Below are 26,627 nucleotides of genomic sequence, written 5' to 3'. Positions count from 1 at the left end.
TGTGTCCTTTGTTCCACAACGTGCCTGAGCTGTTTCTGTTTCTGTTTTTGTTTGTTTGTTTTTTCCTGTCTTGTCTTTGTCATGAAATGTAAAAATCAATAAAAAACACCTTTAACCATGTCTTGCGATTTGCTACTTCAGTACCCTTTGATGTTAAATATATAATATTTCTGGGATCACTACAGACAATTGCAGATAAACGTTTCTTATGCAGCAATTCACAATTATGGACACAATATCACTTACTATCAAATTGTGTCCAATTGCCCACAGATCTGCATATAACACCCAGCCAAAATACTAGAGTTTTGACTTTTGACCCTCTTGTTTTTCTTCCAGGGACCCAATTCATCTCTCCTGTACAATCTCCAATGGGGCATTGGTCTTCCTGTCTGACATCTCATGTCAAACCACCCTGCTGATTACATTTGTTAGCAGGATGGAGAGACAAGGAAATAAATGGCGAGATCATCATGGGAACGAGTGAACTCGTGCAAAGGCGGAAAATAATGGTACGTTTCTTGATTACTGCGAGTTCAGGGGTACGTTTCTTGATTACTGCGAGTTCAGGGCTCCATTCATCCATTTGATATGTGCACGTGGTGCTTTCTGCATTGTAAATATCCTCTTATACCGTCCGTCTGGATATATTTGGCTCAAGCTTTTGAATCCCTCCATCTGAATATTTGTCCTCTTGTATATCATTGTCTATAAACAGTGTCTTTCTTTTCTTTTTTTAAATCTCGGTCCAGACAATGAAGCTATAGTCCTATTCTCATCACTCTATTCATCCATGGCCAACTGCTGCAGCTTCCCTTCCCTTATCTCTGTGTGACCAAGGAAATTAAATTACAAATATAATCACTCGGCACCCGTTTCTTTAACAGCGTGGCTCTGCTTTGCATATAGAGTGTGCTTGCTTTGGAGACGCTTGGCGTGGAGTTACTTATTGGCCTCTGGGCTCTGCTCTACTAGCAGTGGAGTCACACACACTCTTCCACAATGACGATGACAATCTGGAGGTGAGTGGGAAAGAAAAAAAAAGTTGGAGAAGGAAGGTATGAAAGACTTGGAGGCTTGGACGTGAGTGCCGTAATCTTGACAAATAAACGTTGCAGTATTCTCTGTGCGTAATTTAGTATTCAATGACATGGTCTGACTAAAAGGTGAGGTTATGGGGAGATGATTTCTGCCTTTAGTCACAAGTGAAGATAGACAGGAAAGAGGGAGAGAGAGACTGGGAGAGACATGCAGCAAAGGTTGTCATGAACGGGAGTCGAACACACGACACGCTGTCAGTCCAGAGCATATATGTGGCATGCGCCTGGACCGCTAGGCCAGCTGGTGCCCCAGGGAGACAGTATTCTGTTTTGAATGGCACTCACTCAAGCATGTACAGTACTCACTCGCTCACTGACATAGGCCTACTTATGACTCACTCACACACATTCTTATGACTCACTCACTCAACCACTCACATACTACTCGCTCACGCATGCAGACGCATCCTCTCTCTCACTCACTCACTCACTGCATGAATGCATGCACGCGCGCACACACACACACACACACACACACACACACACACACACACACACACACACACAGGTAAATATCCATTAAAGTGATGGTGGCTGCAGGCTGCTTCCTCTTCACTTCAAACCTATTCCAGACACGTTAGAACCTGACTGATTGAACAGTGCCCGTCTCTCTCTCTGCCCCAGTCTCTCTGTCTGTCTCTCCACCATTCTCTCTCTAAGTCTCTCCATTATTTCTGTCTCTCTCCCTCTCCCCTTATCTCTCTCTCTCTCTCTCTCTCTCTCTCTCTCTCTCTCTCTCTCTCTCCAGCTCTATCTCCCCTTTCTCCTGCTCCTACAGGTCTTTCAGATAAAAAAAAGAAAACACGTCAGGGATGAGAACCTGCGTCTATTAGAATGATGTGCTTCCCATGGGAGGCAGAAGGAAGGCAGGGTAGAGGTAGAGAGAGTATGAGATGGAGTATGAATAGAATTGCATTACTATCAGCGTTATTATGAGGAGGCCATGGCGAGCCTCCTGCCTCGCTCCCTTATTCCCTATTCAGTTAGGAGACAGTGAATATACAGATTTACTTATGCAGCGGCTGCTACAGTGCCTGCTCGTACAGGAAGAACAGCGGATGCAAAGGTGTATCAATATCTTTGGCTGTATCCAGTCCCAGGGTGCTGTACCCAGTCCCAGGGTGCTCTCCAAGCAGGTGGCTGGTGTATTTCTTTGTGATCTTTATGCCAGTGGTTCTCAAAGTGGGGCCCAGGGAGCCCCAGGGGTCCTTGAGGGGATTCCAGGGGGTCCCCAGCTAAATGAGTTAATATTATCAAAATCTAGGGTTAAATCACTTTAACCCTATTTCTAGGGATGTCCCGATCACATTTTTTTGCTCCCGATCCAATTCCGATCATTTGATTTTGAGACATACCGATACAGAACACTAATGCCATATTACAATAGCAAATATCCTAATGTACTGTATTGTCACTCTAGTGTAGTCTGTTGTGTTGCCTTTCAATTATTGAAAGGCAAAATGTTTTTGTTTTGAAAAAGATTTAACACCACAAATTTACAGGGGTCCCTGGCACAACATATTTTCAAATGTCTGTGGCCAATTACATATTGGCATTGACTTCAATTTCTTCGTGTGTTTCCCAGTTTCTTCTTCCCCTGGCATTTTGTGGTGTTCTGCCACGGTGAGCTAATGCCACATTGTCCCTGAATTGGGCTCAACCATGCAGTTATTTCTCAATATATTCCGATTCCGGAGACAACGCCTGACTGACTCTGTGAATTCTGAGCAGCGAATGGGATTTTATTCCCTCCCTATAATCCTATTGTTTGTGCGGCACAGCTATGTCTGTTTTTATGAAGCCCACAGTCATCATCCTGCTGACCGTCCGGCTGGTGTGAGAGACTGGGATGTGAAATAATGGCTCCCTGCAGGATTGTGTAAATCATGGTGCGTTTGATAAACGCTCAGCCACCCGGCTCTCTGGCTCCACCAGTCATCTCTCTCTCCAACTGGAACCGGCCGTGCTGTGACAAAATCCCCCCTCCCCAACCAGTACACCCCCTCGGCCCCCACACAATTTCAACCCCGCCCTCCCTTTAATTATGCTGGGAATTGAGTTTAATGCCAGCCTGTCCACATCTCTCCTGAATCAGCACCACACTGCAAAAATCTCGAATGTCAATTTAACTCCCAGATTGTGAAATGGATGGATTCGTACACAGAGTTAGTTAACCACATGAACCTACCTGTATATGGGCTTGTCTGAACATTAAAGTATATAGCTGAACATTTGTTTAAGATGGCAAATCTATAAGCTCACAAATGCTTGTGGTTCGATCGGCTATATGTTTGACATACGATCCAACAAAGTATATAGGGTTTAACTTGTACCACTTGTCTCAGTCTCTGACACCAACTGGTGCGGCAAAGGGCACAGTCAGCCTGGCATTTCCCATAATGGACTTTTTAGCTAAAGGACAGAAAAATAATAATCATCAGACCAGCATGGGAGCACAGTCCTTTGTCTTTGGTGGGCGAGTCGAGACCAGGGACAATCGGGGTTAGAGTTGACAGACAACACCGCTGCTCTTTTCATCCTTCCTGACACCCAGGGGACTGTTTTCTCTCTCTCTCTCTCTCTCTCTCTCTCTCTCTCTCTCTCTCTCTCTCTCTCTCTCTCTCTCTCTCTCGCTATCATTTGCATATTACAATGATGGAGAGGGATGGAAAGAGGGAAGGATAAAGCACATGGGAGAATTAAGCAGAGTGACTAGTCGAGAGACATTGTTCGGAGATTTGGACTGGACAAATCGATCTTTGCCTTCTTTGTTATGAATTATTCTTAATCCCAGTGGTGGAAGAAGCACTCAGATTTAAGTAAAAGTAGCAATCCCAATACCACAATGTAGAAATACTAGTAAAAATACTAGTAAAAGGTCCAAAGTCGCAGTTCAAGTCGTGCATTTCCCGCCAGTGTGTTGGTCGGGGTGAGAGAGCACATGACATCACGTAACATCATCAGGGATGGAGATCCCTGATGTCATCGATATTAAGCCCATATATGAAGATCACTGATGTCATCAATATTAGCCAGCAACTCTACATCTGACCTCAAAACTTAAACCCTTAGGTCTCCATATATGGAGCTAACCTGTTCTGACATTCCATATGTTGATCCTTCCCCATCCATCCTTCCTCTTCGATGTATCCCTTTTGACTGATACCTATCCATTTCAACTCTAGACGGGCCTGCCCTAAAGTTATTAGTGCAGCCGTGCCCGGCAGCCGGCGACAACTAGAGTTCTCAACAGGCCTGAAAATTAAGATCTTACCCCCCATGCCAAAGTGCCAGCGCTCGCCCAGCAGTCTGCTGTTAGCCTGTAACCCAGGCAGATATGTTGATCTGACCCCCCATTCCAAAGCACCAGCGCTCACCCAGCAGTCTGCTGTCACCCAGGCGGATGCGTGCACGCGACCTCGTCCTAATAACCAGTAAGTCGCCCTGAGGTCGCGTGCAGGCATCCGCCTGTGTGACAGCAGACTGCTGGGCGAGAGCTGGTGCTTTGATATGGGGGTCAGATCAACATATGAAATTAATTCTGTACTGGCCATGGAGCGTGTCTTGAGTGTACAGGGTTTGATGAGGTCAGATCAACATATGGAATGTCAGAACAGGTCAGCTCCATATATGGACATCTAAGGGTGGCAGCGGAGGCAGTGTCTTGAGTGCACAGGGTTTGATGAGGGCCCAGGTAGGGCTGGGCCTTAATGTCAGAACAGGTCAGCTCCATATATGGAGATCTAAGGGTTTGAGGTCAGATGTAGTTGTTGGCCGGCTCCATATATGCAGATCTGTGATCCAGTCTTCCAGGGATCTAGTCCAGGATTTGATGAGGTCTGTGTCGTGATCTTCATATATGGAGACGGCCATATATGTCACAAAGCGTGATGGACTGACGGCCATAATATGGTGGTGTGACGTGTCACGAGGCGGCGTGATGTCACGAGGCGTAATGGACTGACAACCATATATGGAGGTGTGACCTGACTGACGGACGGACAGGTTGTGCAGGTTTTCATAGTAATCTGCGACCTACGACCGCAATTAACTAATATTTGCGTCTAAGATGTACTAGTGGAGAAGGACGTAAACGTTATTGAAAAATGGAAATACTCAAGGAAAGTAAATAGTAAAATTGTTCTACAGTACTTGAGTAAATGTACTTTAATTAAATGTAATTTGGAGGAGTTGTTTGTGAGACACTATCCCTGAGCTGGCGGAGCTGCTGTGTGTGATAAGTTCAGTTCAGGAAAGAGCTCTGATATTGGATTAAAACACAACACAGGGAGTCCAGCGAGCAGCTGTTTACCTGGCCACAGCTCCCCTGGCGTCACATGGACCGCAGCTCGCTCAGGGAAATCGGCATTTAATTAACAAATAATTAAAGAGCATTGTTTTTTCTGATTAAAAGACACACCGTTCGTAATTCCTCTCTCTACCCTAGTGCTCCTGAATCCGGCTTAGCTAGGGTTCAATTTAATTCCGTTTAACGAGAGTGGATCAACATCCATCTGGCGAGTCTGCTTCAGACACAGGATGACTCATGTCTAGGTGAGATGTAAACCGCAATCATGAATCCATAGTCGCACTATTAGGGGAACGAGGTGCAACACTTAAAAAAATATAGCTGCAAGCAGCTATAAGACGGGGTCAAGCCCAAAAAGAAAAAACCTATACGCAATATACACAATGAGCTACTGTATATAAACATGGTGGTCCAGACTCCATTCGCATGAATGGAAATGCAATTTCAAGGGGAGTGGTCATTCTTTGATTTGGCCAAAAAAAGTCTGAAAAGTGGACTGAGCAAATTTACTCATCGGGAGATGTAAAGGTCTGAGGTCTTTTGATGAAATAGAAGTAGAAATATAGATCCCCCCCCCCCCCATTCAAATTGTTTTAAATTGCAAAAATAGCAGACTCACAGGATCATCTAAAATAAATGCGCTTTACATTCACCCATTCACACACACATTCATACACCAATGGCGACGGAAACCATGCAAGGCACCAACCAGCACATCAGGAGCAATTAGGGGTTCAGTGTCTTGCTCAAGGACACTTCGACACTAACTCTGGGGGAGCCCGGGTTCGAGCTGGCAACCTTGCGGTTACCATCCAGCCACTCTACCTCTGAGCCACCGCGGCCTTTCCTTAAAGATTTCCTTAAAGCACCCAATGACCACTTACTGTATAGTGATTTATAATCCCACTCTAATGCATTTATAACAGTGATTATAATGCATTTGACATTACATTGTTTTACAATTATTATAAGATGTGTTATACACTAGCATTCTTTCAAAAGCATATGTGATTGTGCAATAGTGTACACAATATGCCATGATTATTGTTAGAAAATCTTAGGAATATGTATGATCACAGCATTATAAGCATTACCGCATTGTAAGCATAATATAATGCATTAAAAGTATCTGTATAATGTATAAGACATGGCCATAATATACTGTGTTACTGAAATTAAAACTTTCCTCATGAAAAGTTTCTTTAAAAGGACTACCTAGTATGCCTTAAAGTTGTTTTCCACATTGTCTGACTCACCATCACTCAGGAGATAAATTAAACTGGTCGGAAAACCACAATAACTCGACGGTGCCTTGGGCAAAGGCCACAGGACAGCATGCGACAAATTAATGCGATTTCACGACCTGCGCACATCCAATAAAACGAATATGTGGACAGCTGGACATAGACGATATTGTGGTGTCGCTTGAGGAGGATGTTTGTGGAAGCCAGGATGCTGTGCGGGTCTCCTTGGCTCTCTGTTAAGGTTCCATCCGTCAAGAGGGGCGAACATCAAGCACTGCCATGTCACACAGGGTCACGCAAAGCCCGGAGACAGCATCACTCACCTGGCTGTCACCGTGTGATTTTATGTGCCCTCACCTGTGGTGGAAAGGAAGGTGCAGCTCTTAATGAATCACCCTCATTGGAATAATCACATAAATTATTATCACCAAAACCTGAGGTGAGTGTGAGAGACAAGGGAAATAAAATGTGTGTGAGAGAGAGACACGGAAAGAGAGATGGATGAGTATAGAATGGGTGGGGAAATGTATTTTTTTCTGTCTTTTTGGCGGGTTGGTTTGACAAATAGCTTTGCATTGCAGTCCACCTCCTTGAGTATTAATTTACCAAATCATGTCTAAGGATGAAGGATGGAAGAGATGGACAGTGGGAGGCACCTTACTGAAGAATGGGGCTAGGTGGGTGAGACATAAAAGGATCCCTGGCTAATAAGACAAATATGCCTTGATACATTAATACATTATAATTAATCTAAAAAGAAAAACACCTTAAATATTGTATTTATTTCATAAATAGATAGATAATCTTTCACACCATAGGGACTACTTACGTCACAGGTTGATGATGTCATATGCCCATGTGTAGTCTAGCCCTATGGAATGCATTATGCTAAGCACAACAAGCACAAACATTCCATAACAGTATTCCATAGGGCTGGACCACACATGGACAAATTACCTCATCAACTTGCGACGGGAGTTGTTCTTATTGAGTGAAAAATTACCTATTTCTAAAATAAATAAATATTGAAGTGTTTTAAATGTGGCTAATAAATCTTATTAGCCAGGGATCCTTTTAAGTTGTTAGATACAGCAGATTGCAGATAGATGCGTAATTGAATTCCACTGACTTACTATAATCTAGAACTACTCTAAAGAATGCTAAAATACTAAATACAAAAATCACCAGTAATAAAATACAATCAAATCCCAGTCAGTTCCTAATGAGACAGACATATTGCACAACAGGAGTCCTCAGCAGCATATGAGAAAGGTTAGGGGATATTGCCTTTGATGGAGGGCAGTGAGTCAGTGATGTCCCAATGATCTTCTCCGCTGTCCTCACCACTCTGCACAGTTTTCCAGTGTGATGCATTTCAGCTTTGAGACCAGACAGAGATGCAGTTGGTCAGGATGCTCTCTATAGTGCCTTGTAGGGGCCGTGGGCACTATAGAGAGCATCTTGACCAACTGCATCTCTGTCTTTAACACGCCAGGATGAGCTCAATGAGTTAAATGAGCCAAAAATAATTAACCACATAATCTCTGTACTGGAAATAGCCGCTCTACAAGCTCACAGAGTTTGTGAGCATATAGAACGGCTAGTTGCTGTATGTTTTTATTGTTTTGTAATTCTTTTAAATGTTTTGCCTATATTGACATGCCCCAAATATATAGGACTAAGGACACTATGTTTAACGTATAATTATGACATGTTGTATTCTGAATACCCATATTGACTAATTCACTAATTCCCTGCATAGAAGATGAAGCTTCTCTGGTGAAATTCTAATTCAACTTCAACTTTACTTCATTGTCACATCACACAAGTTTGGTGTAAAAGATCATTATCACACTTCTCATCTCTCACATGGTGGTTGTTTTTGGATCTTCGAACTGCATAGTTCTGCATTTAAGGCAGAACTCTTCTCCCCTTTCCTTAGTTGTCAGTTGTCACAACCTTCACTCTGCCTTAAGCCTGTTGGTGTTCCCTCTCTGAGGTAAGCCTGTTATCCAGTGCAACTCCTTTTCAGCGGGTCACTACCTTATCCCTCTCTCTTTTACTTAGCGTGTATTGCCCATCTCTTCTTCCTTTCTTTCTTTGTTTCTGCTGTATCGCTTTTTGACATGCATGCACACGTGGGGGTGAAGGTGAGAGTAGGTGGTGTGTGATAGGATCTAGGATCTGAATATCTGAGTCCTCCTGCATACGTTTCACATATCTCTGGTCCTGTGTGTTATGCACCTGGCCTAGGGGGTGCCTTAAGGTACACAACAAAAAACAGGGGAGACGCAGTTTACCAAAGAAATATAATTGATTGATTAACCAAAATATCATGTATTAACAGAAATGTTGAAAAGTGTGCATGGTGGAAAAGGTGCAGGAGGCAAATGAAAAGAACAGAACTGGGGAAAGACTGGGGAAGCAGGCATTTATAAGGCGTCGACACCCGGGTCCAGGTGCGAGCTGATCATAATTAGTAGCTCTGCTCCTATTGGACAGAGAACATACAAATGATTAGGAGAGCAAGACATAGTATACACGTAACATAACACAATATAGGGAACCGTCACATGTGACACACACACACACACACACACACACACACACACACACACACACACACACACACACACACACACACACACACACACACACACACACACACACACACACACACACACACACACACACACAGTGGCGTTGAAGTGACATGGGTGTAAACAGTAAACAAATAAAAAACAAGACTTTCTTCCAGTGGCGTGTATCTCATATACAGTGGTGCATTAAAACCCTACACTACGAGTCCACTTGGTTCCATTTGAACACTCTCACAGTTAAAATGAACACTGGTGATTTTGCAGTGTAAACTCTGGTTCCTCCTCCACCCCCAGGTCTGCTCCCCACATTCATAACACTCAGCTCCATGCCAGGTGGCTGTCTCCGCCACTCTTTCGCCCCATAAATCAAACTGTCATCGAGTTGATCAATAACAAGTCAATTAGCAGACACAGAGCGATGAGGGTCTCGGGGGGTCAGCGCTTGTTTGTTAGACAGACATCTGCAGCTCTGTCCCTGTCTGCCATCGAGCTATGGGTGTCACTTAACGTGGAGGCATGTGGCTACCTGGCCGCCATAAATCTAAACATCAACTATAAATAGGGTTTGGAACATCTTGCTCCAATTCATCATCTGCTTGTTCTTGGCTACATAATGTATGGAGCGTAATGTACCACTGCATACATCAAGTCTCCCTTGGAGGCTGATCAAGGTGGATGGACCCAGACATAGTAACTTTTAGTCATTGACATAGTTATAGTATTTGTTCACCATGTAAGCCTTCCTTACATGCATGTATACCTGACTGCATATCTCTGCTGTCGGGAAGAAACCACTCCAAGAAGAAACTCCACTCGCCACTCGTTTTATGCATTGTCTAGTCTGGTGTATGTGTCATTGTTATGTATGTCTTGTATGTCATGTCTATAAAAAACCTAATAAAAACTAATATAATATTTAGAAGAAACTCCAAAATGTTCATTTGTCAGGAAATGAAAAATATAAAATGTTCAGGAAATTAAGAAAATCAAGACAACCAAAGAACATTCAAAGCACAACAAAACAATAAAAACAATATATATAAAAAATAAAATAAAAACTCCAATATAGTCAATATACATAGATCATGGTCACAAACATCATCCAGACAAGACAGGTTGGGCTGTCAGGCGACAGTTATTCAGGTTCAATCGGGGGCACAAGTGTAAGGCGGTCAACATGAGATAGAAAAGGCACTCCAATTTAGTCAATATACAAAGCAGATCTCGGTCACAAACATCATCCAGACAAGACAGGTTGGCAAGTCAGGCGACAGTTAATCAGGTTCAATCGGGGGCACAAGTGTAAGGCGGTCAACATGAGACAGAAAAGGCTGCCATGTTTTACTGAATTTGGAGATTGAGCCACGCAATGTATATTTCATTTTTTCCAATTTTAAAAAATGCAGTATGTCAGATATCCAACGGGAATGTGAAGGGGGGTATGTTTTTTTCCAATACATGAGAATAAGACGTCTTGCCAGAAGCGTCACAAAAGCGACAAGGTCAGATTGATATTTAGGCAGGGGGATAGTATCAGGAAGGACGCCAAATAGGGAAATAATAGGGGATGGCTCTATGGGAAACTGTAACACATCTGAAATAGTATCAAATATAGCTGACCAAAAAGACTGTAAGGTTGGACAGGTCCAAAACATATGAAGAAGATTAGCTGGAGCCTGGTGGCATCTATCGCACGTTGGATCAACACTATTATAAATCCTGGCTAACCGAACCTTGGTCCAGTACACCCGGTGGAGAAATTTACATTGCAACACCCCATGCACATATTAATACTTTGCATTGGTTCAATATTGTTTGATGGGCGCTAGCCCCTCCTATGCCCAGCTTTCCGGGTTTGTGTGAACACAAACATTGTCTTGTGATTGGCTGATCACCCCATAGCGATGATTTGATTGGCTGAGCAAATTCATATTGAATATAAAAGTGAGGGCAGAAAAGTGAAGACGCCAAAAGTGATTGGCCGGCATCTGATATTTTGGATATTATCTCTTCTGGGGGGAACATTTTCAGAAAATAGCATAGACCTATCAAAAGAGATCTGGTGGTGTAGAAGGCAAAGAGGGCGAAACAAGGACAGAGCTGACCCAGGTCAAATAGCATTGGTTTACAAGTATTTAAGTGGTTCAATTATTTTAGATAACATAACAATCTGGAAATGTGTGAACTTTTTTGAAAATGTGCCCAACATCCAGAATTACCGTGGGTAACATTCTATTTAAAATGAGTTTAAGCGCTCGGGTGGTAAACTCACTGGCACTGCCCACCACCACAGAGGTTGTGGGTTCGAATCCACCATGCTGCATCCGGCTTTGTCAAGTGTCTTGACAAAGCGCACACAAATGGCCCGTGTTTGGGGGAGGGAAGCCTGGTGGGGCGTGTGATATTGGTCATTGCATGTAATCCTACGGCCTACGGGCTGGGGCAGCACTTCTCAGTGGGGAGTGTTGGGTGGTAGGAGTAGGACGAAGGCTCTATGTCCTCCCGGCTGGGGCTCCTCACTGGCAGGTGAGTCAGTAGAACGACAGTAGTGATAACACAGAGATGTGTGTGGGGAGGAATCAATTGGCATAGTGACTAGTTTGGGGAGAAAAAGGGGGTAAAATAATTGGCTACACTCTAAATTTGAAGAAACAAAAGAAAACGGAAACCTGAATAAATAAAATGAGAATTTAGGCATTTAGTAGATACTGTTAAGTGCACTTACTCTGTTAGTGGCATGAACCCTAACAAATGACAGGCTAAATGCTCACATAAGTAGAGTGGAAAGGAAAACAATTAAGTGCTACAAAGTAACTAGGGCACCAGTCACTGTGTGATAATTCTATTGGGAAATGTGCATGCTAATTAAACGGCCAACTATTTTCTGTTTTTATGGTCACCCTCCTCGACCATAACATAAGCAACAGTAGATATAAAAGCCAATAAAGCCAGCCCACACTCTAGCTTCCTTTTTGTTAGGCAGACACATGATGTGGAAAGATCTAAGCGCTTTTTGGCTGCCGCTTACTGTGTGGTTATTGGTTAATGACTTGGCTGCCATGTCCTGCACAACAGCAACAGGCTCCTGTGGTGACGAGAAGAGATTAATCCCCTGGATGATTACAAACTAGGGTGATTTGGGGCATTATAGCTCTCCCGATCCACTGAGACATCACATCAAACCATGCTGTCTAATTAGTGCGCTTACTGCTTACAGTATGTAGATTGGAGGGACAGGCATTTTGAAGGAATGAATGTATAGCCTTACTTGGGTGTTGCCCAGTGTTGGCCTGTCAAACATATCCAATCTACAAAATCACAATAATGCACCACGATGCAACATGCTGTGATCTGTACAAGCTGGTGTTTCTGAAATGTGGGTGTAACGATAGGGGTATTGCATATGTGGAGTTAGTACAAGCAGTAAAGAGAATGTGGAAAATGAAATAATGTAAATTTTTACTGCTATGTTTAAGGATAAAACATTGACAAACTTTGAACCTGCTGATTAAGTATATTTTGATGCCAATATCTTGGTGATTTTACAAAAATAACATTTGATTAATACCAGACTTTTACTTGTAACATAGTGTTTGTACAAATACAGTATTGAAACTATTACTTAAGTAAAACATTTGAGTACTTTTTCCAACCAATGGTTGTATAAGTGAAGAGGGTACTTAGATTCAAAGAATCACAGAAAGGGGGGATTGCTGAAGCTGAAAAGGTTTGAGAACCATAACGAATAAAATAACTAAACAAAAAGCTTTGCTTGACTCTTCCAAGATCATCCACGCAGTCAGTGTAGAATACAGCTTGGTGCATCGCTGTTCTTATTGTGAAAAAGCGATTGTTGAACTGGGGCCTGCTGAAGTGAATGTGAAACGTGTAAGTGTAAGTGGTACAGTCCCTACCTCCTTCAAAACTGCCATAAAAGAAAACCTTACAAAAATTTACAAATGGGCCTATAAGTCTTCTAGCTTGCCAAAATAAATTAACCCCTCACTGTTTCTCTGTAAATATACATTTACTGCTCCTAGAATTGATGATCTCGTGTATGTCTTTATATCTCGATGAATTGAATACTGCCAGGATCACAATGGAAACAAGCCCTCAGGGCTTTTGGTGTTATCCTTTTAGTATAATTGCAAACTTGTTAAAAATTAATTCAACTAATCAAACTCACTGTAGAAGCAATGACAGTATGGAATCGTTTCTTGGTATTGACAGACAGAGTTATTGTTTTGAGCAATCCATTGTGACTCTGTCTGCACTCGTAACATTTTCCCATGCAGGTTGTGTCTGTTTTGAGTTACGAGCAACACGAGGCCACCTGCCTGAGGTGAATCTTCAGACATGGGGGATAATCATGACATGGTGGCCTCTCCAGCTGAGGTGGCGTGCACAATTGTTTGTTTGGGGGCTACTGTTGGAATGTGTGTGTTGTGTGTGCATGTGCTTGTGTTGTTTTTTGGGGTTAACCATGTTCTCTCTCTCTCTCTCTCTCTCTCTCTCTCTCTCTCTCTCTCTCTCTCTCTCTCTCTCTCTCTCTCTCTCTCTCTCTCTCTCTCTTTCTCAGCTGTATGGATCAGGTGGCATCAACTGACTGTTGGGTATAAATACCAGACACAATGAATGGATCCCGCTGCATGGAGAGTGAATCCTTCATACAGGAGCAGCTACAAGCTGGGAGACACATGGAGACAGATACAAACACATAGAGGGTTGTGTGTCACATCGGCTCCTGGGCTTCCCCTGTGCTCCCATGCAGAGAAGACCCCCAACCCCCCGGGGATACAAACACCAGTTGAGGCTGAAAAACAAGGTAGGGGCCCAGCTGACACACACACGTGCACACAGTTTGTCTCAGAGGACAGTTCAACACGGCAAACAGACAAACACACTCACACACACATGATGAAGGGGGCCGCCAGATTCCAGCCTCCCAGGGATACAACGTACAATGGCAGATAGAAAGATGGATAGACGGACCATGCTGAAATGTGTGCACTATTGGTATGCAATGGTAAGGCTCACCAATGGAATTAAGAGTTTATAGGCTTATTTACATGATTCAACTTTGATTGAACTTGCAGACTATGCTAATTTTGAATTGGAATTGATAAATTATGGTTTGGCTTGGGACATTTGGGAATAGCAATATATATTTTTGAGGGGCACTAGCCAATCCTATACCCAGCTTTGAGTGTTTGTGTAAACACAAACATTGAAGACAAAAGTGTGTAAACACAAACATTGAAGACAAAAGTGAGAACGCAAATTGTATATATATACTTTTGTATATGGATGGTGGGTTCTTGTTGACCTTTTCTCCTGTGTAGTCAATAACGTTGTTTCCACGTCGTTTCGTGGGTTTTTAAATGCCAGTCAAGCTGGTGCCGGGACAACACTCCACATGTCCCAAACTCTTTTCCCTTATGGCTTCTTCCGCCGTAGTCTGAAAAGTCATCTCTTCAGACTCTATCTTAGCCCATACGTAGCACTTGCCGTAGCACTTGCCCTAGCCTTGACGACCTTACAGGCGTATGTAAAGGCTCAACTTATGTAACTTAGATAGCATGTTACAATGGGTTTATATTAGGGAGGGGGCGGGGCAGCTAAAATGTGTATCAAATATCTAAATACTGAATCGAGTGACTTTAAAACTGTCTGGCGTGTTCACATTAGCCTGAGTAGACGATAAAATGACGTTTATTTTAAGTGAAATATGCATTTAAAGCCCAAACCACACCAAAGGGTGGGATGAGTGGTGTGATATGTCCTGTTGCACGTCGACCCAAGTCCACCCAAGTCCACCCAAGTGATTCAACTGGTTCAATGCAGTGGCCCAAACCGCACAAATGGTTGCAACTGTTTGGTTGCAAGGTGTTGCAACCCATTGGTGTGGTTTGGGCTTCTAAGAGCGAAATGCCTAAATTGTAATTGTAAATTGTAAGCTGGAGAGAATTGGAGGCCGGAGGCTTTCAATTTTTCAGCCACAATATAGCCATTATACGTGTGAGGCAGCCTTACAGTTAAGGCTGTCTTACAGTTCAAAATCAAATCAAATCAAACTCGCTACATGTGCCAAAGTAAAAAGAAAGTCACAATGGCTCCCTGAGTGATGGAATTGCATGGAGATAAGAGAAATGAAAATTTTGGTGCTGTATTGATCCCCAATGCTTGTCTCATGCATTTTACAGAAGACCTAAATGGCATTTATGATATAATACAGCACTCATTGGCATGACTGCCTGTACAGGGGGATTTTACATGATTTGATGTATAAATCCAACAGCAATCAAGTAAAGCTGTCATGGGCTCAAATGTTAAAAAGGCACTTGAGAAATCTTTTACAGTTAAATCTCTTCCCTCTATGTTTTAATGGCTTCTCACAGGAAGCTGACATTATTTAATACTTTAGTTATATGCCTCACTACGCCCTCTCCTCTCCTCTCATCTCCTATTAAATTCTATCCTATCCTCTCCAGGGTCCACAACATTTCTCCCATCATGGCGGAGCAGGGCCTGGAGACAGATGGCCCCAGATCTTCCATGCCAGCTGAACTCCATCACGATCATTCCAAGTTCTCACACTGGAAGTTTAAACTGTTCAGGGTGAGGTCCATGGAGAAGGCCCCTCTCCCCAGCGAGACAGGGCCCGAGAAAGCAGCCTCTGGTAGCTCTCCTCCTGCAGATGATAGTGAGCCTCTTCCTGGGAGTGTGATGAAACTGTGCCTCGGGGGGAAAAGTAAAGAGTACATGGAGGGTCCAGGACGGAGAGTAGATCTGAAACTACAGGAGATGGACACTCATATGAACCACCTCAGGTGAATGCACAGTGCACACACTCAGCTGTTGTACATTACACTAATATACTACCGTATACTATACTACCGTATACGTATACTATACTATACTATACTATACTATACTATACTATACTATACTATACTATACTATACTTTATAGAACTTGAATGAATACATTTTTATTTTCGTGATGATTAGTCCAAAACATAAATATACATAATGTATAACATATCCCAAGCTTTCTCTAATTATTCAGCAAATGCTAAATCCATGTGTTCAAAAAGCCATTTATGTCTTTACTCTTTATGCATCACTGAACCACATCAAATCTGAGTTTCAACACTTATTTAATCACTTTTTGACACAACTATATTATATGTACTGTACTGTACTATACTATACTATACTATACTATACTATACTATACTATACTATACTATACTATACTATACTATACTGACTGGCTGTATAATTGTCCTGTTTGAAGGTGTCTCTGTCGGCTCTGTGGCGTTGCTCTAAGAAAAGCCAAAGGCACAGAGCATGAGGTGCAGGGTTATTTGGATGAGGAAAGCAGGTCTGCCCTGCGTAAAATGAGCTGCAAGTTCACAACCTGGCCACAGGTCATCCTCAAGGTTTTCAAAGTCGACGTGGAGGAGGACACGGAGGCCATCCACCCCCCATCCTTCTGCCATCGCTGTTGGACGGTCGCCATGCGGGGAGGAGGCTTCTGCAGCTTCTCCAGGGGAAGGGTACCTGAGTGGACACCCCACTCGTCACTCTGCTCCCTCTGCTTTCCCAGGAAGCGCTCACTCCAGCGGAGTGGGAGGAAGAGGAGGAAGCGTCATCACGGAGCCCAGCACATGACCAAGAGGGCCAAGTGGGACCTCTCTGTCTCTGATCACCATGTCCCTGGTGAGAGGAGATCCCTCTCTGATCACCATGTCCCTGGTGAGAGGAGATCCCTGAGACCAAATGCAGGTCAAGGTCCCGTGGACAACTCCTGGGCGAAGCCCAACATTCAGAAGGAACAGTGGGTGAAAAGCATTACTCACTGTCAGAAAGACCACCTCAGCACCGGGCTGGTCTCAGAGGGACTCCCCGTGGACTTCCTCTGCTCCCTTACCTGCCTGGTTTGTGACCATCTGCTCTGTGACCCAGTGCAGTCCCCGTGCAGACATCTCTTCTGCCGCAGCTGTATTCTGAAATATACCCGTGCGCTAGGACCCCACTGCCCGTCCTGCTACCGGCACTGTGCCCCTGCTGACCTCACACCGCCCACCAAGGCCTTCCTGGCGGTGCTGCACTCTCTCCCTCTCGTCTGCCCGAGAGACGGCTGCGGGGAGCTGGTGAGGCAGGACACTTTCAGGTCCCACCGTCTAGCCCACCAACATGTGGAGCTGGAAGAGAGTTGGGGGTCCCAGGAGAGCCACACAGGCGACCACCTTCCGATCAACAAGGGAGGTCGACCCCGTCAGCACTTGCTGTCACTGACCCGTCGCGCCCAGAAGCATCGACTCAGAGACCTGAAGAGCCAGGTGAAGGTGTTTGCCGAAAAAGAGGAAGGAGGTGATGTGAGGTCAGTGTGTCTCACACTGTTCCTGCTCGCTTTGAGGGCTGGAAACGAGCACAGGCAGGCAGACGAGCTGGAGGCCCTGATGCAAGGTAATAGAGGCATTATGTGGCTTATTATCCATACTAAGTTTCGTACTGTAAACCTTGTATCTCCATATTTCATCGTTTTGTTTCTTTCCTAAATGAATGCTATTGGTCACTTTTCATCCACTTAATCACTATGTTATACTTTGTTGTATGCCTCTCTCGTAAAATAGCAGCAATAACATATAAGCTCACAACGGGTCACGTGGCACATTCGTTGTCAGCTTGTAGATCTGATATTTTTGAAAATACCTAAAAAGGTTTTTGTTTTCAACTGTAATGACATGCCCGGTTAGTTAAGTGGTTAAGTCTGTGGGTTTGATAAATGTTTAACCAATTTAAAATATTGTATTCTGTAGCCTATCCCTATACAATAATAACATAGCCTATTTTTTCCATTTCCTAAACTGTTTTGGACATCCCTAAAATGCTTTGAAAGAGAATGAAAATGCAGCAGCATTTGCTCATTAATATTTCTGTGTACCACAGAGGAATGCAAATCTCATAAATAACAATGAGTTGAAAAGTTCACCATTCCACGACAATGGAGTAACTTGCCTGCGAGAATAATTTAAAAGCTTTTTTTTTTTTTTTTGTAATTATTTGCCTGTCTTTTGAACTGCTTCTGTCTTGTTACACACCCAGTCTCCTCCCCGGTTCTCTCTCATTCTCACTCTTCCTTTAATACACAATAACAACTGTCAAGGGGCTGTTAATATCAAAACAACATCAGAAGCTCTTGTATGTGCAAATTACACAGACAGCTCCATTCTCCTCTCTGGAGAATAGGGGCCAGTTTTCATTTGCAGCCAATACATCACTTTTGCCAGCTCCAACGACTCACCCTCTATCTCCCTGTAACATTTAGATATTACGAAATATTTTGTTATTATCACGAAAAACACAAAAATGGTCTGGTCCCTCATTTGGCTGTTAGATTCAGGATTCTCTCTGCCTCAAATAACATTTAGCCATTAGCCAAATTGCTTATATAGACAGCAAATACAGAGCATGAAAATACCGTAATGAAAAAAATTATATTTTTTTTATAAGAGCAGCAGAATACGCTTGAACAACGGCTTCACTGCTTGTCTCCTTTCTCTCTTCCTTTTTTGCTCCTCGATTATTGTCTTTGTTCCTAATCTCTCTCTTCTTTTACCTCACGTTTTTTTCTTTTACAGGCAGAGGCTTTGGGCTGCACCCAGCTGTGTGCCTTGCCATTCGGGTCAATACTTTTCTGAGCTGCAGTCAGTACCACAAGATGTACCGGACTGTGAAGGCCACCAGCGGCCGCCAGATCTTCCAGCCCCTGCACACCCTCCGTGCCGCAGAGAAGGATCTCCTCCCTGGCTACCACCCGTTTGAATGGCAGCCAGCCCTCAAGAGCGTGTCCCCCTCTTGCCATGTGGGCATCATCGACGGGCTCTCTGGCTGGGCCGACTCGGTGGATGACTCACCAGCCGACACAATCAGCCGGAGGTTTCGCTATGATGTGGCCCTTGTGTCTGCCTTGAAGGACCTGGAAGACGAAGTGATGGAGGGGCTGAGAGAACGCGGGCTAGATGACAGTGCTTGCACCTCATGCTTCAGAGTAATGATCAAAGAGTCCTGCGATGGCATGGGAGATGTCAATGAGAAACATGGCGGGGGGCCCGCGATCCCTGAGAAAGCGGTCCGTTTCTCTTTCACCGTTATGTCCATCTCTGTGACGCCGGATGGGAAAACGGAGGCGTTGACCATCTTCACAGAGCCAAAGCCCAACTCCGAACTGTCCTGTAAGCCCATGTGCCTGATGTTTGTGGATGAGTCGGACCACGAGATGCTCACTGCCGTCTTGGGGCCCGTGGTCGCAGAGCGCACGGCCATGACAGAAAGCCGACTCATCCTGTCCATGGGTGGCCTTCCCCGCTCGTTCCGCTTCTACTTCAGAGGCTCAGGCTATGATGAGAAGATGGTGCGCGAGATGGAGGGCCTGGAGGCATCAGGCTCTACCTATGTCTGCACTCTGTGTGACTCCACCCGGGCGGAGGCCTCTCGCAACATGGTGCTCCATTCCATCACCCGCAGCCACGGCGAGAACCTGGAGCGCTACGAGATATGGCGGAGCAACCCCTTTGCGGAGTCTGTCGAGGCGTTGCGAGATCGGGTGAAGGGGGTCTCCGCCAAGCCCTTTATGGAAACCCAGCCCACTCTGGATGCATTGCACTGTGACATTGGTAACGCCACTGAGTTCTACAAAATCTTCCAAGATGAGATCGGGGAGGTGTTCCAGAAAGCCAACCCCAGCCGTGAGGAAAGGCGCCTCTGGAGGGCGGCTCTCGACAAGCAGCTGAGGAAAAAACTCAAGCTCAAGCCCGTGATGCGGATGAATGGGAACTACGCCCGGAGACTGATGTCCGAGGAGACCGTGGATGTGGTGTGTGAACTGGTACCCTCAGAGGAAAGGCGGGAGGCTCTGAGGGAGCTAATGGGGCTTTACATCCAGATGAAACCTGTGTGGCGTGCCAGCAACCCAGCCAAAGAATGCCCTGACCAACTGTGCCGCTACAGTTTCAACTCCCAGCGCTTTGCAGACCTCCTCTCCACTACCTTCAAATACAGGTATGACGGAAAGATTACCAATTACCTGCACAAGACCTTGGCCCACGTACCAGAAATCATAGAAAGAGATGGCTCTATTGGAGCATGGGCCAGTGAGGGGAACGAGTCAGCAAACAAACTATTCAGGCGCTTCCGTAAGATGAATGCGCGTCAGTCCAAGGCTTTCGAGCTGGAGGATGTGTTGAAACACCACTGGCTCTACACCTCCAAGTACCTGCAGAAGTTCATGGAGGCTCATAAAGACTCTGCCACAGCTCTGAAAGCTACCATTGACCCAGCGGAGATCGTGCGAGAAGAAAATATCTCCCCTGACACTCATGTTTGACAATGTTAAGGCTTGATTGATTTTATAATCTTAATACCGGGATTTTTATCTGAAGCGGTAGTATTTTTTACCTAAACATTATGAGAAATTAACTTGATTTATTTTTATTGCAACATTTGTAGCAATATAATTTATTATCTATGACATTATTGCTGTATAACTGAAGGAAATCTTTTACACTTCATTAAATGTACACAATTTAAAAATGTTTTCTCCTTTAAATGTCTCATTAAAAGGGATATTTCACTTTCAAAAAAACATTTGGTAATTTTATCGTCTACTGTGAACACCACAGACAGTTTTTAAGTTGCTCCATTCAGTATTTAGAGATTTGATATTCATTTTAGCTGCCCCGCAATCTTCCCATAAAAAGTTTCTTTTCCAAAATAATTATAAAAAATAACTGAAAACACTAAATTACAAACCACGGCCCCCTCACGTATTACAATAGTAGGAAAATATCAGTCAACAGAAAAAAGGTTGGGTGTTTTCGATGAATCTATCATGGTTAAAATGGATTTTGACAATGGGTTTGTATAGGAAGGGGACAGGGCAGCTAAAATGAATATCAAATATCTAAATACTGAATCAAGCAACTTAAAAACTGTCTGGGGTGTTCACATAAGCCTGAGTAGACGATAAAATGACCAAAAGTTTTTTTTTTTTTAAGTGAAATGTCCCTTTAATTGCCTAATTTCAAGAAGGCTGTGGAATATAATATAATGCCATACATTATCCTATAATGTTATTCCAGCATTTATATTTGGTTCATACTTAATTTCAAGGTAATGATCACAGTTCAAAAGCAGGCCAGTTCACAGAGGTAACATAAAGGTCTTTCTCCTTTCTTTTAGCAGGAGAGATTTCGTTTTTTATCTACAGCTTCCTGTGAAATATAGTGCAGTTTATTGTGTTGTGGGGTTATGACACATTTATACATTTATACAGAAGGGATATTTATGGAAACAGATGAAAGCACTGTAAGTCATGGTAGGGAAATTGTGTTAAAGAGACCAAATTTATGACCGCCGTATTAATTTATCTTTTGGGCTGGAGCTAAATGGAATCAGCAGGTCCCAAATGCTCTTTTTTTCATGAGCGCCCTCAGAAAAAGATTATTTTAGTGCTTTGTGGTGGGATCCCTGAGGGGATTTAATAGACGCCAGGTCACTTTGAACCAGTTTTTATCTCTATAGAGCTTTTGCACAGTGGCAGAGAAAGTGATACTTATTCTACCTCGTCTTCACACAAAATAAAACATATACTGACCTTTTTTGTTGATATCATAGAAATGTGGTATGGTTCATAACTAAGCCCAATACCGCATGGACTTCCTTTCGGGCTTGACTTTGTCATATTTTGCCAATGATTTTCACAGCGAGGGGAGGATGATGGACGACAATAGGAGAAAGTGGATGTAAACTGCATTGTTTGAGTTCACACATTTGTTTGATTGATTGATTATTTTGTCCCGTTCAGCCCCTGACTATTTTGTATTGTGACAGGCAATTTTTATTTTCTTATTTGATTGAATGTTCTTGGTTTGTTTTCGCTGTCATAACTTTTACCACATGACAGCAGTGTGAAGTATACACATTTCGTTTGACAGTTGTCAGAATCCTACAATAACGTCATGCTTTACACTGTTTACAGTATAGTGTATTGTTGTGCTGTGTCTCACTCTCATATTTGTGTTTGCCCATATAATGAATTGCATTTCCAAACTAATGGGTGATGGATGAGTCATGAAATTCCACTGGTTCACTTTGCACGGTGCACTTCATCATTTCTTTCTGTTTTTACAACACCATTTTGAATATGATGAAAATTGGATTTTGTGGATGGAGAAAACTTTTGTGTGTATTAAGGTAATACATTTAAGTAGGTTCAAATGTTTAAATGTAAAATGTTCAAGTGTAGGTTTCTTGCACTGAAGCAGAACATCCTCAGTGTTCATTTTACTCTACGAGTATACAGTACAATTGTAACAAGACCATAACACACTCGCATTACAAATGCATACATTAACACTGGATATCTGTGGTGATGAGTTACAGAGTTAGTGTGCAAGTCTAGGAGTTTTCTTATGGACACAATCTGTTATGTCAAAAAATTAATAAATACAAAATAACTGTATATTCTGGATTTGTCTCATTCTCATGTACATGCTTTCTAAAGTGTTTGAATATTGTTTCATATACACAAGATATTTCTTCCCAAATATTTATTTCATATTCAAGGTCCATATCACATACCAAATCACAAAACACACCAATAAATAATAAAAAACAAGAATGAAGCACGTCATAACCATGCTGGTCACAATATACGCTGTACAGTGCATAGCTGAAATTTGGCGGAAGTAGCAGGATTTTGGCGGAAGTAGACCTACCGCTCAAGGAAATGACGTTGACGCTTTACAAATCTGTTTACATTCTCCGTGAATGAAAAAGTTGTTGTGATTGGTCAAAAACATATTGTATCCGGGGGAAATGCATCTGACGGGTGTTCCGTCCCAACATGTCCGCCTATGCACTCGCTGTCTTAAAGCCTATTGTAACCAGGCTTTTCTCTTCGCAGATGAGTAAGGCTGGGACCGAGGCTACGTCATAACTGCCAGGTGCAGTTATGACGGTTGCACCTGGCTAATAATAAATCATACAAAATGAGGAACATATAATCAGTCCAACCTGAACCTGCCCACGTAATATGCTCACTGTCTGTAGAGACTGTTGCGCCAATGTCTCCAAATCATGGAAGAGAACCGATTAGACTCTTCTTCACAGGGTTTATTAAAATCATAATAGCACAGTGTTCTAAATTAACGACACACATTTATTGAAAGGGCCTGACAGCAAACAAAGCCTAGATATCAGTTTTGAATATTTATATTATAATAGACACTTTTTTAAACAATTTCCTATAGAATATAGTTTGTTTTCACATTTCACAGAATATGAACACAACAGGTGTCCTCTCGAGAGTCAGTTAAAGCTGAGCAGTTAAGTTAAACAGCGGTTCAACATTGTTTTCCCATTCATCAGTTAAACAACCTTCTGAGGAAGCTCTTTTTAGCCGGTGTCATCCTCACTGATGGAGGAGTCTTCTTCTTATTCTGCATTTTCATGGCTGTGCGCTTCAGGGCTAACGCTCGCCGAGGTGGGGTCATTTCCTGGCGGGGCAGACCTACGTGGTCCATACAGAAATACTTGCTGTTCCCTTGAGAGAGCCTCACTAGTAGGGCCTCAGACAGCTCCATGCACCGGGCATGGACCCAGTGGCCTCCTTCTCCCCTGGAACAGAAGATCATGGCAGGACGGTGGAGCTCAGTGGAGTAGTACGGCTCCCATGTGTTGACATCCACCTGGCAGACCAGGCAACATTTCATCCAGTAGCCTGTTTTGGACTCGTCCTCTTCGTCGTCCTCGTTGTACGTGTATTCTTCTCCGTCGCTGCCGCTGTCCTCCAGCTCATGAGGCTCGCGGCCAAAGTACAACTCCTCTGAGTCCTCAAGCGGAGTGGAATCGTCATAGTCAGTGGATTCTTGGCTGCAGCCCTGGGTGCACTCCCCTGCCTCGTCGTCCCCCTCCATCTGGAAGCACACCTGATAGAAATAATGTGCATCTGGCTGGGCTGACCTTCCCTCAGATGGAACCCCTATCAGGGCACTTCCCTCTCCCAGGCTGCCACCGAACCATGTGCGGCTCTGATTGATATCGGCAGTCCACTGAGGTGGTTCTAAAGCCTCGATGTGGATTCCTTTTTCATCCAGGATCACAGTGCTACATTCCAGCCTCTTCTGAGAGTCAGCCTGATATCCTCCCAAGATAATGTATTTGTGAGCGGGACCCGTACGGGTGACAATAGCACTCGTGACAGACAAACCCGTACCAAGGGCGTCGCAGGAGAGCAGGGCATTTCCCTGCGGAAGCTCGACGCGGAGTCGGAAAAGGCGAGGGGGGCGGGAGTCGGAGGAGAGCGAGTGACCGCCAAGGAAGTAGACGCAGTCTTCTCTGGCGAGGCCCAGATGAAAGGACTGTCCGCCACTGAGCTCCGATAATGTGTGGACGGAGCAGATGCCAAATTCCAGGTCAATAAGGAACACCTGAGGAGGGCAGTCTATAACGCTGTTCCAGTTTTCGGTGGTCCGCTCTCCTGCAGGCATGTATGATCTGCCGCCAAACAGCACACAGGCCGACTTTCCCCGGCTATGTACCATACTGATACTGTGGCCATATCGTGCCCCTGGCAGCTCGCCTACTAGCTCTTTCTCTTGACACCTCAGAGTGACTTTACGATTACAGCCACGGCTATCCAGGGTCATCTGGTAGAGGCTGTTGGAGATCTCGTTATTTGGAGTGCGGCCACCATGGATTAGGTAGCTCTCTGGGTAGCCGTCATGGGGATCAAGACGGGCAACAGCTGGGCAGCGCAACGGAGGCAGGTAACAGGAGTCGTTAGAGAAGGAGATGGGCCGCAGCTTGAGCTCTCTGTTCTTCAGCCGCACTCCAAATACTCCCGTTGGACAAGAGCGCTTGGGCCAACCTTTCTGGCCAAACAGAAGTGCCTCCCCATCCAGGTGCAGCAGGGAGCAGCCGGGCTGTAGGAGGGCTGCACAGTTCACTGGAGTTAATGGCTGCAGGGACATTCTGTAACAGGTCCCTGTGAGAAAACAACACACAAACACAATGGAGTCAGTCAGATGTCGATTGTTTACATGTATTTCAGGAACTTCATGATTCTTCCTGAATCTCACCTTTGAGTGAGACATATCAGTTATATTATTGTGTGCTAAACATTCACATGGGATATGAACATTTCAAATGTATGCAGTAGTAGCCTATTATGCTTTCCTGGCCTCAATCTAAAACAATATATAATTCAAGTAATTATTTATTTTATATTTGTATTAATTTAACTATTGTTATAATAATACTGATACTAATACTAATCATACTTATTATTATTATTATTATTATTATTATTATTATTACTATGTACATTTTCTTCTGATCTGTCTTTTAAGTAGCCTAATCTGTTGTTGCATACATTTAATAACATCACATCATATCATTTTAACCGTAAAGACAGGTGTTGGTCTGAAAACAACATTACCCAGCAGCCATCAGAAACCCTCAAAGTGGACCGGTTGCTATAGAAAAGAGGAAGACGCTATTGGCAAACTGCCAGAGCAATGAAACCACCTATACTGTAGCTCTATGCAAACCACTGGGTAAGCTTGGAGCATTTAAGTTAGCCTACATGTAAACTCGGTAACATGTTGTGTGCAAAACGTTTTACATAATTTTCTATGCAGTTGCTTTGTTAGTCAGAATACCTTTAGGCCATAAATAGATTTGCTCTAACTTTATGCTGTGCTTATTAATATAGATAGTCTGCTTGACTAGTTCACGTAATTGAAAATGTTATATGGTAGTTATATGTACACTATCTGTTTCTGTAATTTTCATCAACTTTATGGACGCCATGCAGTTCCCAGGATGATTTTATGCCATTGATAGTCTCTTCTCAAACTATAACATTAATGACCCACATAACAGATGTAACCAAATGGACCCATAAGTGTCGAAGTCACAGACCTGTATAACTCCCCCCCCCCCCTCTTTTTAGCCTCTCCCGGATAGTTCTACCACTATAAAGGACAGCTAAGCTATTATTATAAGTATAACTCAATTCCATGCACACTCTGTTTTCACTGATACTACACTGTATTTAAATGAATAAAGTGCATAAACCATACTGTAGCCTAATACTGACATTTGGGATCATAATTCTACAATTGCTTACCTTATGGTCCGTAACAGGATGCTATCCAACAACTCACTTTCAAAGGAATCTTATCGGCAGATCGAGGTTCTTAAGGTGTTCTTTATGCAGCCTAACTTTGACAAAGACGATATTCGACAGAGTTTGGAAGCTTCATTGACTAAGAAAGATTTTTGGAGCTTGAGGTTAACAG

The 26,627-nt window shown here is 43.5% G+C and overlaps 2 protein-coding genes across 2 annotated transcripts; one reads left to right on the top strand and one right to left on the bottom strand.

The window, feature by feature from the left end:
• Positions 1-7,265: 7,265 nt before the first annotated feature.
• rag1 (recombination activating 1) lies at positions 7,266-20,647 on the top strand (the record flags this gene model as incomplete). Its single annotated transcript, XM_083762741.1, has 4 exons — positions 7,266-7,330; positions 15,745-16,083; positions 16,586-17,727; positions 18,903-20,647. The coding sequence occupies 4 exons, from the start codon at positions 7,266-7,268 to the stop codon at positions 20,645-20,647; spliced, it is 3,291 nt and encodes a 1,096-aa protein (XP_083618867.1).
• A 3,040-nt stretch (positions 20,648-23,687) lies between these two features.
• rag2 (recombination activating gene 2) lies at positions 23,688-25,295 on the bottom strand (the record flags this gene model as incomplete). The annotated part of the gene is made up of 1 exon (XM_083762740.1): positions 23,688-25,295. The coding sequence occupies one exon, from the start codon at positions 25,293-25,295 to the stop codon at positions 23,688-23,690; it is 1,608 nt and encodes a 535-aa protein (XP_083618866.1).
• Between the last annotated feature and the right edge of the window lie 1,332 nt (positions 25,296-26,627).

Source organism: Protomyctophum parallelum (genome assembly GCF_964188405.1).
Source record: "Protomyctophum parallelum genome assembly, chromosome: 4".
In the NCBI taxonomy this organism is placed as follows: domain Eukaryota; kingdom Metazoa; phylum Chordata; class Actinopteri; order Myctophiformes; family Myctophidae; genus Protomyctophum; species Protomyctophum parallelum.
Note: the sequence above shows the minus strand (reverse complement) of the source record. Positions and strands in the feature narration are given on the sequence as shown.